Source organism: Coregonus lavaretus (genome assembly GCF_964263955.1).
Source record: "Coregonus lavaretus genome assembly, chromosome: 31".
Lineage (NCBI taxonomy): Eukaryota > Metazoa > Chordata > Actinopteri > Salmoniformes > Salmonidae > Coregonus > Coregonus lavaretus.
This window is the reverse complement of record NC_140018.1, coordinates 18575081-18591174: the sequence shown is the minus strand read 5'-3', so window position 1 is coordinate 18591174 and position 16094 is coordinate 18575081. Positions and strand designations below refer to the sequence as shown.

Genomic DNA, 16094 nt, shown 5'->3' with positions numbered 1-16094 from the left:
TTGGTTAATGATCAATTAAGCATTACATATTGACCATAATAATCTCACCTGTATTCAAACACAAGGTTGAAGTGATAATGTGCTTCAATTCTACTTCAGGACCAGTTATTGTTTCTTTATTCACACAAGCACAGTTATCTGCATTGCAAATAGCTTTGATAATCATAGATTTAATGTAGGCTATTATGAAAATACAATAGAATGTTACATTTAGCTTTTAACAACCCCAAATTAGGTTGTTCTATATTTGTGTGTAATTGGGACAGTATGTTCACAGTTAAAAGTATTGCATACCGCGTACTTTGGTCCAACACAGTGCGCGCAACGTGCGCACGTAGTTTCATCCAAACGAGACTAGCACTTAGAGAATGATTAATTCAAAATGCACACAAAAAACATGTTTACACTATATGAATTCTCATTGGCCCTCGCTTGCGTGGTAGCCTAAATCTTGAAACTGAGTGATAAGGGGTCTGACCGTAAAAATAGACACGATATCATGTGTAGTCTATGGTGCACGTGTCTCCTCTGCTCTGACATCAACAGGCGGATAACCCGTATTTGGTTACACCGGACTCAGACTTGAGGGGGAATTTTTCCAATCAGATAGGCCTACGGGTTGTCGTTTCTACTGCGCTCAGTGCACTAGTGTAGGCTAAACATGTCTCACAAAGCTTGTTACACAAGCCCCGGAGCTGGGGGTAAGCGACCCCGTAACGACACAGGGAACAAGTTGACAGTTGTACTTGGTGCACAGTGGGGCGATGAAGGGAAGGGAAAAGTGGTCGACTTGTTGGCGACAGAGTCGGACATCATTTGCAGATGCCAGGTGAGGAAATAAGATTTAAATGTACTCATTTTTTTCTTATTTGTTCTTTGTTATACATGCATTTTTTTATTTTGCAGAAGTTGCACTTGCAAGATAATGGTGCGCAAAGCCGCTCTTCTCTCCAAACCTTTGCTTTTTATTTTGACCCAAATTGCTTTACGCACGGGTTAACAATTGCGGCGGCTTAGTATATTTGTTTCTGTGAGCAATGTCACACAGTGTACAGTATGTGCCATTCATTGTGTAGAGTCGTAGCGTCGTAGCGCGATAGTTAACTTTGTTTCCAGGGGCATGAAATAAAACAGATTGGGCATTCACTATTTCAGCACGGCACCGTAGAATGTTGGGTTTATAAAGACAAGCAAATGCCGGTATGTTGTAACAAGAACCCGGCTCAACAGAAGTTTGGAGCTGTGTTGATGTGCATAGCGTATCTATGAAAGCTCTATTACAATATGGGCTCGGGGAGGCCAGTGATGCCAGTGCCACAGTGTGCTATACTTTGTTCCAGACAGCACAAGTGGTAAAGGTCTCACGTCTCAGCGACATCAGTGGTATGCCGCATTCCCCTCAGTACAATGGCCTGATATATGTCAATGCGCGGTGACTGAGTAGTGGTAGACTAACCAACTGTGATTTACTGAAGGGGACATATTACTGATTTATTGGAAAGGCTGCTGATAACATATTGCAACCTATAAAAGTAACAGTGCGATTTGAGCATAGCCATCTTAACTGTTTGAATAATTTTAACCATTTTTAGACCCCTGTTAGCCTATTCTTCAGTGAATGGACCACAGCCTCTCACAGTTTGCACCCATTTATGTAAGTGGCTCCCCGGTGGATCCTGATCCCCTCTTTGGGAAACAGCTTACGATAGGTCTACATTCCTTTATGCAACTCTAGTCCCACCATGGTGGACTGAATACTCACTGTATCTCTCCTTGTCGGCACTGTCGCTACAAACCTCCAAAAGATGGAGGCCGAAATATTCTCAATCCAATAAAGAAATCCATGGCATTTTTGAAGAGTGGTGTTCAATTATCCTAATTGAGAGTGTTGGGCAGTGACAATGGGCAGCAGTGTCCTAAGGTCCCAAGGTCACTCACGCTATCATTCTGAGGACTGTCTGTGTAGCCTGTTTTAGTGCATAATGTAATCAAAGAGGAATTTGGGCAAGTATGTCACTGAACTATGACAAACGTGCTAAACCCTCAAGGGGCCAAATTGTACATTCCTCTGTAATAAATTATTCCTTATTGAATATGTAAAAATGGTGTTTAATCTCCAAACAATATGATTCATCATATTGTTCACTCTGTATTCATTTTCAGTGCTACAGTAAAAATAATTTGGATCAGGACATTCTGGTCTTTTAACTGACAAATCAACACTGATCTTCGTTAGAAAGTAACCTTAGAAATATGGCAGTGTGAATCTATATGAAGCTTCTGCTGGTGTCTTAATGTTTATTTATGTGATTGGCAATAAAAAGTGTTAGCATTTGCACATTTAGGTTCCTCTTTGGCACTAAGGAAGGAAGGGATTTGGTATTGGTAAACCCAGCCGAGAGCTGCCCAGTGACGCAAGCCTTCCAGACGAGCTAAATGCCTTTTATGCTCGCTTCGAGGCAAGCGACACTGAAGCATGCATGAGAGCACCAGCTGTTCCGGACGATTGTGTGATCACGCTCTCCGTAGCCGATGTGAGCAAGACCTTTAAACAGGTCAACATTCACAAGGCCGCGGGGCAAGACGGATTACCAGGACGTGTACTCAGAGCATGCGCGGACCAACTGCCAAGTGTTTTCACTGACATTTTCAACCTCTCTCTGACTGAGTCTGTAATACCTACATGTTTCAAGCAGACCACCATAGTCCCTGTGCCCAAGAAAGCAAAAATAACATGCCTAAATGACTACCTCCCGTAGCACTCACGTCTGTAGCCATGAAGTGCTTTGAAAGGCTGGTCATGACTCACATCAAAACCATCATCCCGGAAACCCTAGACCCACTCTAATTTGCATACCACCCCAACAGATCCACAGATGATGCAATCTCAATCGCACTCCACAGTGCCCATTCCCACCTGGACAAAAGGAACACCTATGTGAGAATGCTGTTCATTGACTACAGCTCAGCGTTCAACACCATAATGACCACAAAGCTCATCACTAAGCTAAGGACCCTGGGACTTAACACCTCCCTCTGCAACTGGATCCTGGACTTCCTGATGGGCCGCCCTAAGGCACTGCATCGCAGTGCTAACTGTGTCACTAGAGATCCTGGTTCGAATCCAGGCTCTGTCACAGCCGGCCGCGACCGGGAGACTCATGGGCGGCGCACAATTGGCCCAGCGGGAGGGAATGGCCGGCCGGGATGTAGCTCAGTTGATAGAGCATGGCGTTTGCAACGCCAGGGTTGTGGGTTTGATTCCCACGGGGGGCCAGTATAAAAAAAAATAATATGTATTCACTAACTGTAAGTCGCTCTGGATAAGAGCGTCTGCTAAATGACTAAAAATGTAAATGTAAAAACAACACATCTGCCACGCTGATTCTCAACACTGGGGCCCCTCAGGGGTGCGTGCTTAGTCCCCTCCTGTACTCCCTGTTCACCCACGACTGTGTGGCCAAGCACAACTCCAACACCATCATTAAGTTTGCTGACGACACAACAGTGGTAGGCCTGATCACCGACAACGATGAGACAGCCTATAGGGAGGAGGTCAGAGACCTGGCAGTGTGGTGCCAGGACAACAACCTCTCCCTCAGTGTGAGCAAGACAAAGGAGCTGATCGTGGACGACAGGAAAAGGAGGGCAGAACAGGCCCCCATTAACATCGACGGGGCTGTAGTGGAGCAAGAGTTTCAAGTTCCTTGGTGTCCACATCACCAACAAACTATCATGGTCCAAACACACCAAGACAGTCGTGAAGAGGGCACAACAACACCCTATCCCCCCCAGGAGACTGAAAAGATTTGGCATGGGTCCCCAGATACTCAAAAAGTTATACAGCTGCACCATCGAGAGCATCCTGACCGGTTGCATCATCGCCTGGTATGGCCACTGCTCGGCATTTGACCATAAGGCGCTACAGAAGGTAGTGTGTACAGCCCAGTACATCACTGGGGCCAAGCTTCCTGCCATCCAGGACCTATATAATAATAATAATAATAATAATAATAATAATAATAATAATAATAATAATAATATGCCATTTAGCAGACGCCTATATACTAGGCGGTGTCAGAGGAAGGCCCCAAAAATGGTCAAAGACTCCAGTCACCCAAGTCATAGACTGTTCTCTCTGCTACCGAACGGCAAGCGGTACCGGAGCGCCAAGTCTAGGTCCAAAAGGCTCCATAACAGCTTCTACCCCCAAGCCATAAGACTGCAGAACAATTAATAAAATGGCCACCCGGACTATTTACATTGACCCCCCCCCCCCCCCCCCTTGTTTTTACACTGCTGCTACTTGCTGTTAATTATCTATGCATAGTCACTTTACCCCTACCTACATGTACAAATTACCTCAACTAACCTGTACCCCCGCACATTGACTCGGTACCCCCTGTATAAAGCGTCGTTGTTATTTTATTGTGTTATTTTTTTATTTTATTTTTTATTTATTTTATTTAGGTAATATTTTCTTAACTCAATTTCTTGAACTGCATTGTTGGTTAAGGGCTTGTACAGTGGGGAGAACAATTATTTGATACACTGCCGATGTTGCAGGTTTTCCTACTTACAAAGCATGTAGAGGTCTGTAATTTTTATCATAGGTACACTTCAACTGTGAGAGACGGAATCTAAAACAAAAATCCAGCCCTCCTGTTCTCCACTCATTACCTGTATTAACTGCACCTGTTTGAACTCGTTACCTGTATAAAAGACACCTGTCCACACACTCAATCAAACAGACTCCAACCTCTCCACAATGGCCAAGACCAGAGAGCTGTGTAAGGACATCAGGGATAAAATTGTAGACCTGCACAAGGCTGGGATGAGCTACAGGACAATAGGCAAGCAGCCTGGTGAGAAGGCAACAACTGTTGGCGCAATTATTAGAAAATGGAAGAAGTTCAAGATGACGGTCAATCACCCTCGGTCTGGGGCTCCATGCAAGATCTCACCTCGTGGGATATCAATGATCATGAGGAAGGTGAGGGATCAGCCCAGAACTACACGGCAGGACCTGGTCAATGACCTGAAGAGAGCTGGGACCACAGTCTCAAAGAAAACCATTAGTAACACACTACGCCGTCATGGATTAAAATCCTGCAGCGCACGCAAGGTCCCCCTGCTCAAGCCAGTGCATGTCCAGGCCCATCTGAAGTTTGCCAATGACCATCTGGAGGATCCAGAGGAGGAATGGGAGAAGGTCATGTGGTCTGATGAGACAAAAATAGAGCTTTTTGGTCTAAACTCCACTCGCCGTGTTTGGAGGAAGAAGAAGGATGAGTACAACCCCAAGAACACCATCCCAACCGTGAAGCATGGAGGTGGAAACATCATTATTTGGGGATGCTTTTCTGAAAAGGGGACAGGACGACTGCACCGTATTGAGGGGAGGATGGATGGGGCCATGTATCGCGAGATCTTGGCCAACAACCTCCTTCCCTCAGTAAGAGCATTGAAGATGGGTCGTGGCTGGGTCTTCCAGCATGACAACGACCCGAAACACACAGCCAGGGCCTAGCCAGTCTCCAGACCTGAACCCAATAGAAAATCTTTGGAGGGAGCTAAAAGTCCGTATTGCCCAGCGACAGCCCCGAAACCTGAAGGATCTGGAGAAGGTCTGTATGGAGGAGTGGGCGAAAATCCCTGCTGCAGTGTGTGTGAACCTGGTCAAGACCTACAGGAAACGTATGATCTCTGTAATTGCAAACAAAGGTTTCTGCACCAAATATTAAGCTTTTCTGATGTATCAAATACTTATGTCATGCAATAAAATGCAAATTAATTACTTAAAAATCATACAATGTGATTTTGTGGATTTTTTAGATTCCGTCTCTCACAGTTGAAGTGTACCTATGATAAAAATTACAGACCTCTACATGCTTTGTAAGTAGGAAAACCTGCAAAATCGGCAGTGTATCAAATACTTGTTCTCCCCACTGTAAGTAAGCATTTCACGGTAAGGTCTACACCTGTTGTATTCAGCGCATGTGACAAATAAAATGTTATTTGATTTGCTAAATCTGTGGTGCCACTGGTGGAGACATAAAAGAGGATCCTGCAGAAGGACAGGAGTGAAATGCAGCTGCAGAGGAGATACTGGAAGTAACAACATACACATAACTTTTAGGACAATGATAAAAGGTGCTTATAGGTAACATTTAAAGTCCTCAAAGATTTTTCAAATGGGCTCATTTCTATCTCCACCTATGCATCATTCAACAAGCAAAATAAAATAGTGGACTGTCTCCTTTGTGCCAAGAAAGAGTTTGGGCTTGTCACTAGTTTACTGCTAATGAGTGTAACGTGTACACTGGGAGTCGGGAAGCAAGTACAGGTAGTGAATTTAATAATAACAAGAAACACAAGTAGGTACAGACATGAAACACAGGAACAAAATCAATAACTTCTAGGGAAGGAACCAAAGAGAGTGACATATATATGGGAGGTAATCAGGAAGGTGATGGAGTCCAGGTGAGTCTGATGAGGCGATGGTGACAGGTGTGCGTAATAATAAGCAGACTGGCAACCTTGAGCGCCGGAGAGGGAGTATACGTGACAATATCCCCTCCCGGACGCATGGCTCCAGCTGCAGGACGCCGACCAGAGGGACGGTCCCGGGGACCAGGAGCGGGCCGATCGCTTCTGCTGAGGCACAGGAACCTGTCGAGCCGGCTGAGGCACGGGAGCCTGACGAGCCGGCTGAGGCACGGGAGCCTGACGAGCCGGCTGAGGCATGGGAGCCTGACGAGCCAACCGAGTCTTGTGAACCTGTTGAGCCGGCTGAGGCATGGGAGCCTGACGAGCTGGCTGAGGCATGAGAGCCTGACGATCCGGCTGAGGCATGGGAGCCTGCCGAGCCAACCGAGTATTGTGAACCTGTCGAGCCAGCTGAGGCGTGGGAGCCTAACGAGCTAGCTGAGGCATCCTCGGTTGCTCCGGCAGCGGCACCCGGACCTGACGTCACCAACAAAAACAAAAAACACTCCCTGATGCGTAACGTGTAACGTGTATGCTGGGAGTCGGGAAGCAAGTACAGGGAGTGAATTTAATAATAAATTAAACAAAACAAGAAACACGAGCGGCGTACAGACATGAAACACAGGAACAGAATCAATAACGCCTAGGGAAGGAACTAAAGGGAGTGACATACAGTACCAGTCAAAAGTTTAGACACGCCTACTCATTCAAAGGTTTTTCTTTATTTTCACTATTTTCTACATTGTAGAATAATAGTGAAGACATCAAAACTATGAAATAACACATATGGAATCATGTAGTAACCATAAAAGTGTTAAACAAATCAAAATATATTTGATGACAGCTTTGCACACTCTTGGCATTCTCTCAACCAGCTTCACCTGGAATGCTTTTCCAACAATATTGAAGGAGTTCCCACATATACTGAGCACTTGTTGGCTGCTTTTCCTTCACTCTGCCGTCCGACTCATCCCAAGCCATCTCAGTTGGGTTGAGGTCGGGGGATTGTGGAGGCCAGAACATCTGATACAGCACTCCATCACTCTCCTTCTTGGTAAAATAGCCCTTACACAGCCTGGAGGTGTGTTTTGGGTCATCGTCCTGTTGAAAAACAAATGACAGTCCCACTAAGACCAAACCAGATGGGATGGCGTATCGCTGCAGAATGCTGTGGTAGCCATGCTGGTTAAGTGTGCCTTGAATTCTAAATAAATCACAGACAGTGTCACCAGCAAAGCACCCCCACACCATAACACCTCCTCCTCCATGCTTTACGGTGGGAACTACACATGCGGAGATCATCCGTTCAACCACACCGCGTCTCACAAAGACACGGCGGTTTGAACCAAAAATCTCAGATTTGGACTCCAGACCAAAGGACAAATTTACACCGGTCTAATGTCCATTGCTCGTCTTTCTTGGCCCAAGCAGGTCTCTTCTTCTTATTGGTGTCCTTAAGTAGTGGTCCTTAAGGCCTGATTCACACATTTATTTGGGCTGCAATTTCTGAGGCTGGTAACTCTAATGAACTTATCCTCTGCAGCAGAGGTAACTATGGGTCTTCCATTCCTGTGGCAGTCCTCATGAGAGCCAGTTTCATCATAGCGCTTGATGGTTTTTGCGACTGCACTTGAAGAAACTTTCAAAGGTCTTTACATTTTCCATATTGACTGACCTTCATGTCTTAAAGTAATGATGGACTGTCGTTTCTCTTTGCTTATTTGAGCTGTTCTTGCCATAACAACACAACTGATTGGCTCAAATGCATTAAGAAGGAAAGAAATTCCACAAATTAATTTTTAAGAAGGCACACCTTATAATTGAAATACATTCCAGGTGACTACCTCATGAAGCTGGTTGAGAGAATGCCAAGAGCGTGCAAAGCTGTCATCAAGGCAAGGGGTGGCTATTTGAAGAATCTCAAATATAACATATATTTTGATTTGTTTAACACTTTTTTTGGTTACTACATGATTCCATGTGTTATTTCATAGTTTTGATGTCTTCAGTATTATTCTACAATGTAAGAAATTGTAAAAATAAAGAAAAACCCTTGAAGGAGTAGGTGTGTCCAAACTTTTGACTGGTAATTTATATAGGGGAGGTAATGAGGAAGGTGACGGAGTCCAGGTGAGTCTGATGAGGCGCTGGTGCACGTAACGATGGTGACAGGTGTGCGTAATAATAAGCAGACTGGCGACCTCAAGCGCCGGAGAGGAAGTATCCGTGACAATGAGCTATTTGTCCCCGGTTGCACAGATAAGAGAGTGTCAGTTTGGCATGCCCCTCTTCCTCCAGTGTGCCTGCCAGGCCCAGGGGATAAAGAGGAGATACATGCCTGGGGAAGCATGTATACATGAGAAGGGCATACTGCCCCGATTGCTGCTAAAATAGCTCTTACTCTAGTACTGCAGACTGTGGGATAGTTTGATGTGGGAAGACCTACTGTATTTCCCCAGGAGCCACGCAGGCATGTTATAGTTATATATAGACCAGCCAGTCTTGTGTATCTGCAGACAGTGGAGACTTGTTGGATGAGATAAATAACCCATACATTTATCGCATTCCTGAGTGCCCGCTCTGTTCTTCTTGTTCTTCTGACCACAAGGGCGGTAACAATGCAGGTCACACGGTGGTCGTGGATGGGAAGGAATATGACTTCCACCTCCTCCCCAGCGGGATCATCAACTCCAAAGCTCTTTCTGTGATCGGTGTGTACATCTCTATTCCCTGTCATCAGCAGCTTGCACTGACCAGTCACTCGGCTCTTTGGTTTGCCTGTTAGATGTAGGCCTACCATCAAATCATAGCCCACTGTGTATTCTTACACAGAACATCCCTTCTGTCTCTGCAGGCAATGGTGTGGTCATTCATCTGCCAGGCTTGTTTGAAGAAGCAGAAAAAAATGAAAAGAAAGGTGGGAAGATTTTGATATCAACATTAAGTGGAGTCATTGGCCTATAGTTTGTCTTGGGATGTGCATTTTGATAATCTATTTAGAAAGGAACAGCAGATGAGAGGACAGAGTGATTTTGTCTAACTGTTTTATGTTTCCTTCCCGCAGGCCTTAAAGACTGGGAGAAGAGACTGATCATATCAGACAGGGCCCACATTGGTAACTAACACTCTTATTGGAAAACAGCTGCATGTAGAAGAGAGGGCAAAGGACATGTAGTTCAGATAGTGCTAAAAACAGATAATACAAACACAATTGTTTGTTGAGAGTAACAGATGTGGTGTGATAGGATAGAATTGATTATTGCTGATTGCCCACCAATCAATTGCTGATTGATTTATGTTAGCACTTTTTACAGTTACTGTAGGTTATGTAACAATATGGCAATGCAATATTTAATATTGTTTGTGTTGTGACAACAATTTGACATTGATCACCAGCTGTGAGACCATGATTTTAAGAATACTTCTTTACAGTGCTGATAAACAGTTGTTGCAGATAATCTTAGAACATGGAGAGACATTTATCCCATAGTCTCACATGTTCCGATGGCATGTTCTGCTGTTGAAAGGCATATGTTTATGTGTCCGTGGTGTGAAATAACCTGTTTACCCTTTGGACAGTGTTTGACTTCCACCAGGCAGTTGACGGACTCCAGGAGGTACAGAGACAAGCACAGGAAGGGAAAAAGTAAGAACAGGAAATTACACCTTCTACTGCAGGACTCAAACAACACTTTACTAAAGCCTGCAGGTGTAATGCATTGTGATGCATTGTAAAACTTGTCATAAATCATGATACATTATAAAGGCATGCGATGCTTGTAACGTGTTATTAAGCATTACCTGCAGGCTTTAAGTAAAGTGTTACCAGATTAAGTGTTTTATTAGAATCATAATTCATGTAGCGTTGAAATGCTTATATTCCTCAAATAGTGTTGTAATTCTTCATTTACTTCATACAGTATTGGAACCACAAAGAAAGGCATCGGACCAACCTACTCAAGCAAAGCATCACGTACGGGGCTGCGTATCTGTGACCTTCTAGCTGATTTCAAAGACTTTTCTAAGAGGTAAGTCTCACCATCGTCACCTTCACCCACAGAGACTGAGGGTTATGGGGAGTGCCAGTTGGCATTTGGCTCTCTGGACAATGGGAACATTTATTATGGACATATTGCTCCAGTATATTCATGTTCTTCTGATGGTGGCTTGGTTCTAGGTTCAAGAACCTTGCTCAGCAGTACCAGGCCATGTTCCCCACATTGGAGGTAGATGTTGACGGTCAGCTGAAGAAATTAAAGGTGGGTTTCATGAAGTGTGCATTTTTTTTATGTGTTTGTTTGTGTATGTTGACATGGCTATGGGGTAAATACCCCTCAGCTAGTAGAAAATGTATGTCAGAATTGTAACGGAGTGGACACAATCATAACTCATCATCATCACCCCATAATAACCATGAAATCCTCTCTGTCATGGGGTGAGGTCTAAATTTAGCATCAGAGAAGCAGATGAGAATTACAGTAGCTCTGCTCTCATGATCCATCTATCCATATAGTAGGAACAAATCTAATCTTGCATCCTGTCTAATCATATAGGAGTATGCTGAGCGGATAAGACCCATGGTGCGAGACGGTATCTATTTCATGTACGATGCTATTAATGGACCCCCTAAGAAGATTCTGGTGGAGGGAGCGAACGCTGCCTTGCTTGACATTGACTTTGGTAAGGAATACTATACTCCCCTGTGGCTGACCGTATGAGACTGGTATAGACGCATGGATATTAATAAGCACTGTTCGCCCAAGAGTCATGGTACTCACTACTGTAAGTCGCTTTGGATAAGAGCGTCTGCTAAATGACTAAAATGTAAAGGTATGTTCATAGACATGGTAAGTTTCCTTAGAAGGGGTTTGTGTTTGGTTTCTTAAGATAGGCTAAACAACTATTTGGGTCTACACAGTCCTTGTTTACACCTGTTGACATAACCACATATACAGTCGTGGTCAAAAGTTTTGAGAATGACACAAATACTAATTTTCACAAAGTCTGCTGCCTCAGTTTTGATGATGGCAATTTGCATATACTCCAGAATGTCATGAAGAGTGATCAGATGAATTGCAATAATTGCAAAGAATGAAAATGAACTTAATCCCCCAAAAACATTTCCACTGCATTTCAGCCCTGCCACAAAAGGACCAGCTGCCATCATGTCAGTGATTCTCTCATTGACACAGGTGAGAGTGTTGACAAGGCTGGAGATCACTCTGTCATGCTGATTGAGTTAGAATAACAGACTAGAAGCTTTAAAAGGAGGGTGGTGCTTGAAATCATTGTTCTTCCTCTGTTAACCATGGTTACCTGCAAGGAAACACGTGCCGTCATCATTGCTTTGCACAAAAAGGGCTTCACAGGCAAGGATATTGCTGCTAGTAAGATTGCACCTAAATCAACCATTTATCGGATCATCAAGAACTTCAAGGAGAGAGGTTCAATTGTTGTGAAGGTGTCAGGGCGCCCAAGAAAGTCCAGCAAGCGCCAGGACCGTCTCCTAAAGTTGGTTCAGCTGCGGGATCGGGGCACCACCAGTGCAGAGCTTGCTCAGGAATGGCACCAGGCAGGTGTGAGTGCATCTGCACGCACAGTGAGGTGAAGGCTTTTGGAGGATGGCCTGGTGTCAAGAAGGGCAGCAAAGAAGCCACTTCTCTCCAGGAAGCACATCAGGGACAGACTGATATTCTGCAAAAGGTACAGGGATTGGACTGCTGAGGACTGGGGTAAAGTCATTTTCTCTGATGAATCCCCTTTCCGATTGTTTGGGGCATCTGGAAAACACCTTGTCCGGAGAAGACAAGGTGAGCGCTACCATCAGTCCTGTGTCATGCCAACAGTAAAGCATCCTGAGACCATTCATGTGTGGGGTTGCTTCTCAGCCAAGGGAGTGGGCTCACTCACAATTTTGCCTAAGAACACAGCCATGAATAAAGAATGGTACCAACACATCCTCCGAGAGCAACTTCTCCCAACCATCCAAGAACAGTTTGGTGACGACCAATGCCTTTTCCAGCATGATGGAGCACCTTGCCATAAGGCAAAAGTGATAACTAAGTGGCTCGGGGAACAAAACATCGACATTTTGGGTCCATGGCCAGGAAACCCCCCAAACCTTAATCCCATTGACAATTTGTGGTCGATCCTCGAGGCGGGTGGACAAACAAAAACCCACAAATTCTGACAAACTCCAAGCATTGATTATGCAAGAATGGGCTTCCATCAGTCAGGATGTGGCCCAGAAGTTAATTAACAGCATGCCAGGGCGGATTGCAGAGGTCTTGAAAAAGAAAGGTCAACACTGCAAATATTGACTCTTTGCATAAACTTAATGTAATTGTCAATAAAAGCCTTTGACACTTATGGAATGCTTGTAATTATACTTCAGTATACCATAGTAACATCTGACAAAAATATATCATAACACTGAAGCAGCGAACTTTGTGAAGACCAATACTTGTCATTCTCAAAACTTTTGACTGTACAGTAGTCGTTATAATGAAATAGGACGTTTTAAAGGAAGACATTCCCCCACACAGTTTGCTAGCAAATGGTCTGGTGCACATCCAGGAGGCGATCAGAAATGCATTCCTTTAAAATGTTTCTCTCGTCTCCCAGGAACATACCCATTTGTGACATCATCAAACTGCACCGTGGGTGGTGTGTGCACCGGACTGGGCATCCCACCTCTGAACATTGGTGATGTGTATGGGGTGGTGAAGGCCTACACCACTAGAGTGGGCATCGGGGCATTCCCCACAGAACAACTCAATGTGAGTCGAACCCCAAACATGATACACTAAATGCAAATAAGAGGAGCTATAGAATGAAGAACATAATGTCAGAATTCAAACTCAAAGTAGTCAGAACTACACAGAATAGAGTAGTTGAAGGTCTGATTGCTCAGACCAGCTTTTCTGCTGGCATCCGTCCTTACAGGAGGTTGGGGAGCTGCTGCAGACGCGGGGCTGTGAGGTGGGTGTGACCACAGGGAGGAAGAGACGCTGTGGATGGCTGGATCTGGTCATCCTGCGTTACGCCAACATGATCAACGGGTTCACCGCGTGAGTGTCACAGCAGGTTTTGCCATGCCCCGAATGTTGTGCAGTCCTGTTTTCTTTATAGAGAATTTGGGCCACATTGCCACCTACTGGATCTTATTGGGGGGGATGGCAAGAGAAGAGAGATACATTTTAACCTTGTTTTTCAATCACAGGTTTGCATTAACCAAACTTGATATCCTTGATGTGATGGATGAAATCAAAGTGGGAGTGTCTTATAAGCTCAATGGCAAAAAGATTCCCTATTTCCCAGGTAAGACTGACTGAATTTAGTAGTGTACATATTCCTTCATAAATGTATGTGATGAAACAAACAAAGAAGATGGTGTTGGCTTTATAAGATTAATTAGGAAAAAATGTCCACGAAACCTTTCTCCATGGACTGTATGACCCATGTCTTCTCAGCTAACATGGACGTCCTGCAGAAAGTGGAGGTGGAGTACGAGAAACTGCCTGGCTGGAAGAGTGACACCTCAGCCTGTAGGAAGTGGGAAGATCTGCCAGTCAAAGCCCAGAGCTACATCCGCTTTGTGGAGATCCACGTTGGCGTACCCAGTAAATATTCTATTCCAAATTCAGGACCTACATTCTGTTTTTAAAATAATGAGATCAATACATTAAAACTTTTCAATGGCTCTTAATCAACTTTTTCTCTTTCCAGTCAAATGGGTTGGAGTGGGCAAGGCCAGGGAGTCTATGATCCAGTTGTTCTAGAACACAAGACCTGCATCAATCCTTCCTCTCTCAATGAAGGTGATTGAGGTGCTATGGCTTTATCTGCCCTGGTCAGATTTCCTCTGTTTTGAAAATTGTTTTCCTACTTTACGGGGCTGCCGCAGCCACACAAAGTGAGCAAATATGTGACTTTGAGACTAGATGAATGTTCAGAAAATACTTCTATTGATTGTGTCTCAGTGGCTCTTCTCTTTTGCAATTTACAAACAAGTTCAAATAGACTTGTTTATGACCCAATTCCTTTCTTTGCACTGATACAGCATTTGAGTATTTCGCGAAATATTGTTTTGATTTGACATTACTGTCATGTCAGGTAGCCTACGTTGTTTAGACTTGAATGAACCTTGGCCAGTATCTGATGCCTAATATTTGCATGCTGATGTAGAACAATAGCTGATATGTGAAACTATTTTGAACACTGCAATGGCCAGAATTATGTAGTTATGAGTATAACATAAAAAAAATTATTCAACCTTTATTTAACTAGGCACTTCAGTTAAGAACAAATTCTTATTTACAATGACGGCCTACCAAGAGGCAAAAGGCCTCCTGCGGGGACGGTGCCTGGGATTAAAAATAAAAATGTAGGACAAACCACACATCACGACAAGAGACACCACAACACTACATAAAGAGAGACCTAAGACAACAACACAGCATGGCAGCAACACAACACAGCATGGCAGCAACACAGCATGGTAGCAACACATGACAACAACACGGTAGCGACACAACATAGCAGCAGCACAACATGGTAGCAGCACAAACATGGTACAAACATTGTTGGGCACAGACAACAGCACAAAGGACAACAATGCATCACGCGAAGCAGCCACAAGTGTCAGTAAGAGTGTCCCATGATTGAGTATTTGAATGTAGAGATGGAGAACATGTTGTGGTCTAGGTGTAAATGATGTGTCCTGCTACCTGTCCAAGAACTTCAAGTGCAATACTGTATCATGTTGTCCACACTTTGTTGAAAGAGCACAGGGATCCATTATTTTGCCTCTGTGACACATTTGATTATATAAAACACATTTTTGTACCAATCAACTCTGTCACAATGTATTTTTGCACCTGTCAAATTTCAGTTTCTTTTTAATATTATGTCCCCCATTGATACTGTCACGGAATCTGCCGAGGCTGTTCCTCCTCCTTGCTCGGGCAGGTTTCGGCGGTCGTCGTCCCCGGAGTACTAGCTGCCACCGTTGTATGTTTCTATGTTCGTTTGCTTTTGTCTGATTGTTGTACACCTGTGGTTAGTTAGCGTTGATTAGGTGTTCTATAAGTTCTCGTTTTGTTAGTCATGTGTTGTGTGTTATTGAGCGTCCTGTCTACGTGTCGGTATTGGTTTTCCCTCCTTGTGTTTTAGGAGAGGTTTTCGCACTTTGTGTGCGCTTATGTATTTTTCCTGTTTGTTTACGCCTGTGTGCGTATCGCTCGTCTCCGGGCACTTTTGCTCATATTTAATCACTAAAGACTGTTGTACGAGGCTTCTGTGTCCTGCGCCTGATTCCCGCACCTTCCACATACAGCACACTTTGACAGATACTGTACTATAACAGCTAAGATGACACTGATACCCCAAAAGTTCTCTAGTGCAATATTGTTACAAATAGAAGTGGAAATCTGATATGCAAATAAATCTGTTATATCGCATAATTTATCTGTTGTGTTTTATCTATTTTGTCTCTGGCTCACCCCTCTGTCAAGAAAAGATACCAGTAGTCACAACTCTGGTGAATACTGAGGAAATGGTACCATCTGCTGGACTGGGTTATTTTAATTGGCAGCACATCTCAA

At 44.1% G+C, this 16094-nt stretch overlaps 1 protein-coding gene across 2 annotated transcripts; it reads left to right on the top strand.

Moving 5' to 3' along the window:
* Positions 1 to 608: 608 nt before the first annotated feature.
* LOC311106323 (adenylosuccinate synthetase isozyme 1 B) lies at positions 609 to 15782 on the top strand (the record flags this gene model as incomplete). Of its 2 annotated transcripts, XM_084148639.1 has the most annotated exons (14): positions 662 to 829; positions 9098 to 9200; positions 9344 to 9406; positions 9554 to 9604; positions 10069 to 10135; positions 10410 to 10517; positions 10667 to 10748; positions 11043 to 11169; positions 13114 to 13268; positions 13435 to 13559; positions 13712 to 13809; positions 13962 to 14111; positions 14218 to 14309; positions 14779 to 14857. In XM_084148639.1, the coding sequence occupies 13 exons, from the start codon at positions 662 to 664 to the stop codon at positions 14268 to 14270; spliced, it is 1350 nt and encodes a 449-aa protein (XP_084004765.1). In that variant the 3' UTR covers positions 14271 to 14309; positions 14779 to 14857. The 2 variants fall into 2 exon arrangements, with proteins under 2 accessions (XP_084004764.1, XP_084004765.1); XM_084148638.1 differs by having other exon boundaries at positions 609 to 829; positions 14218 to 15782.
* Positions 15783 to 16094: the final 312 nt, after the last annotated feature.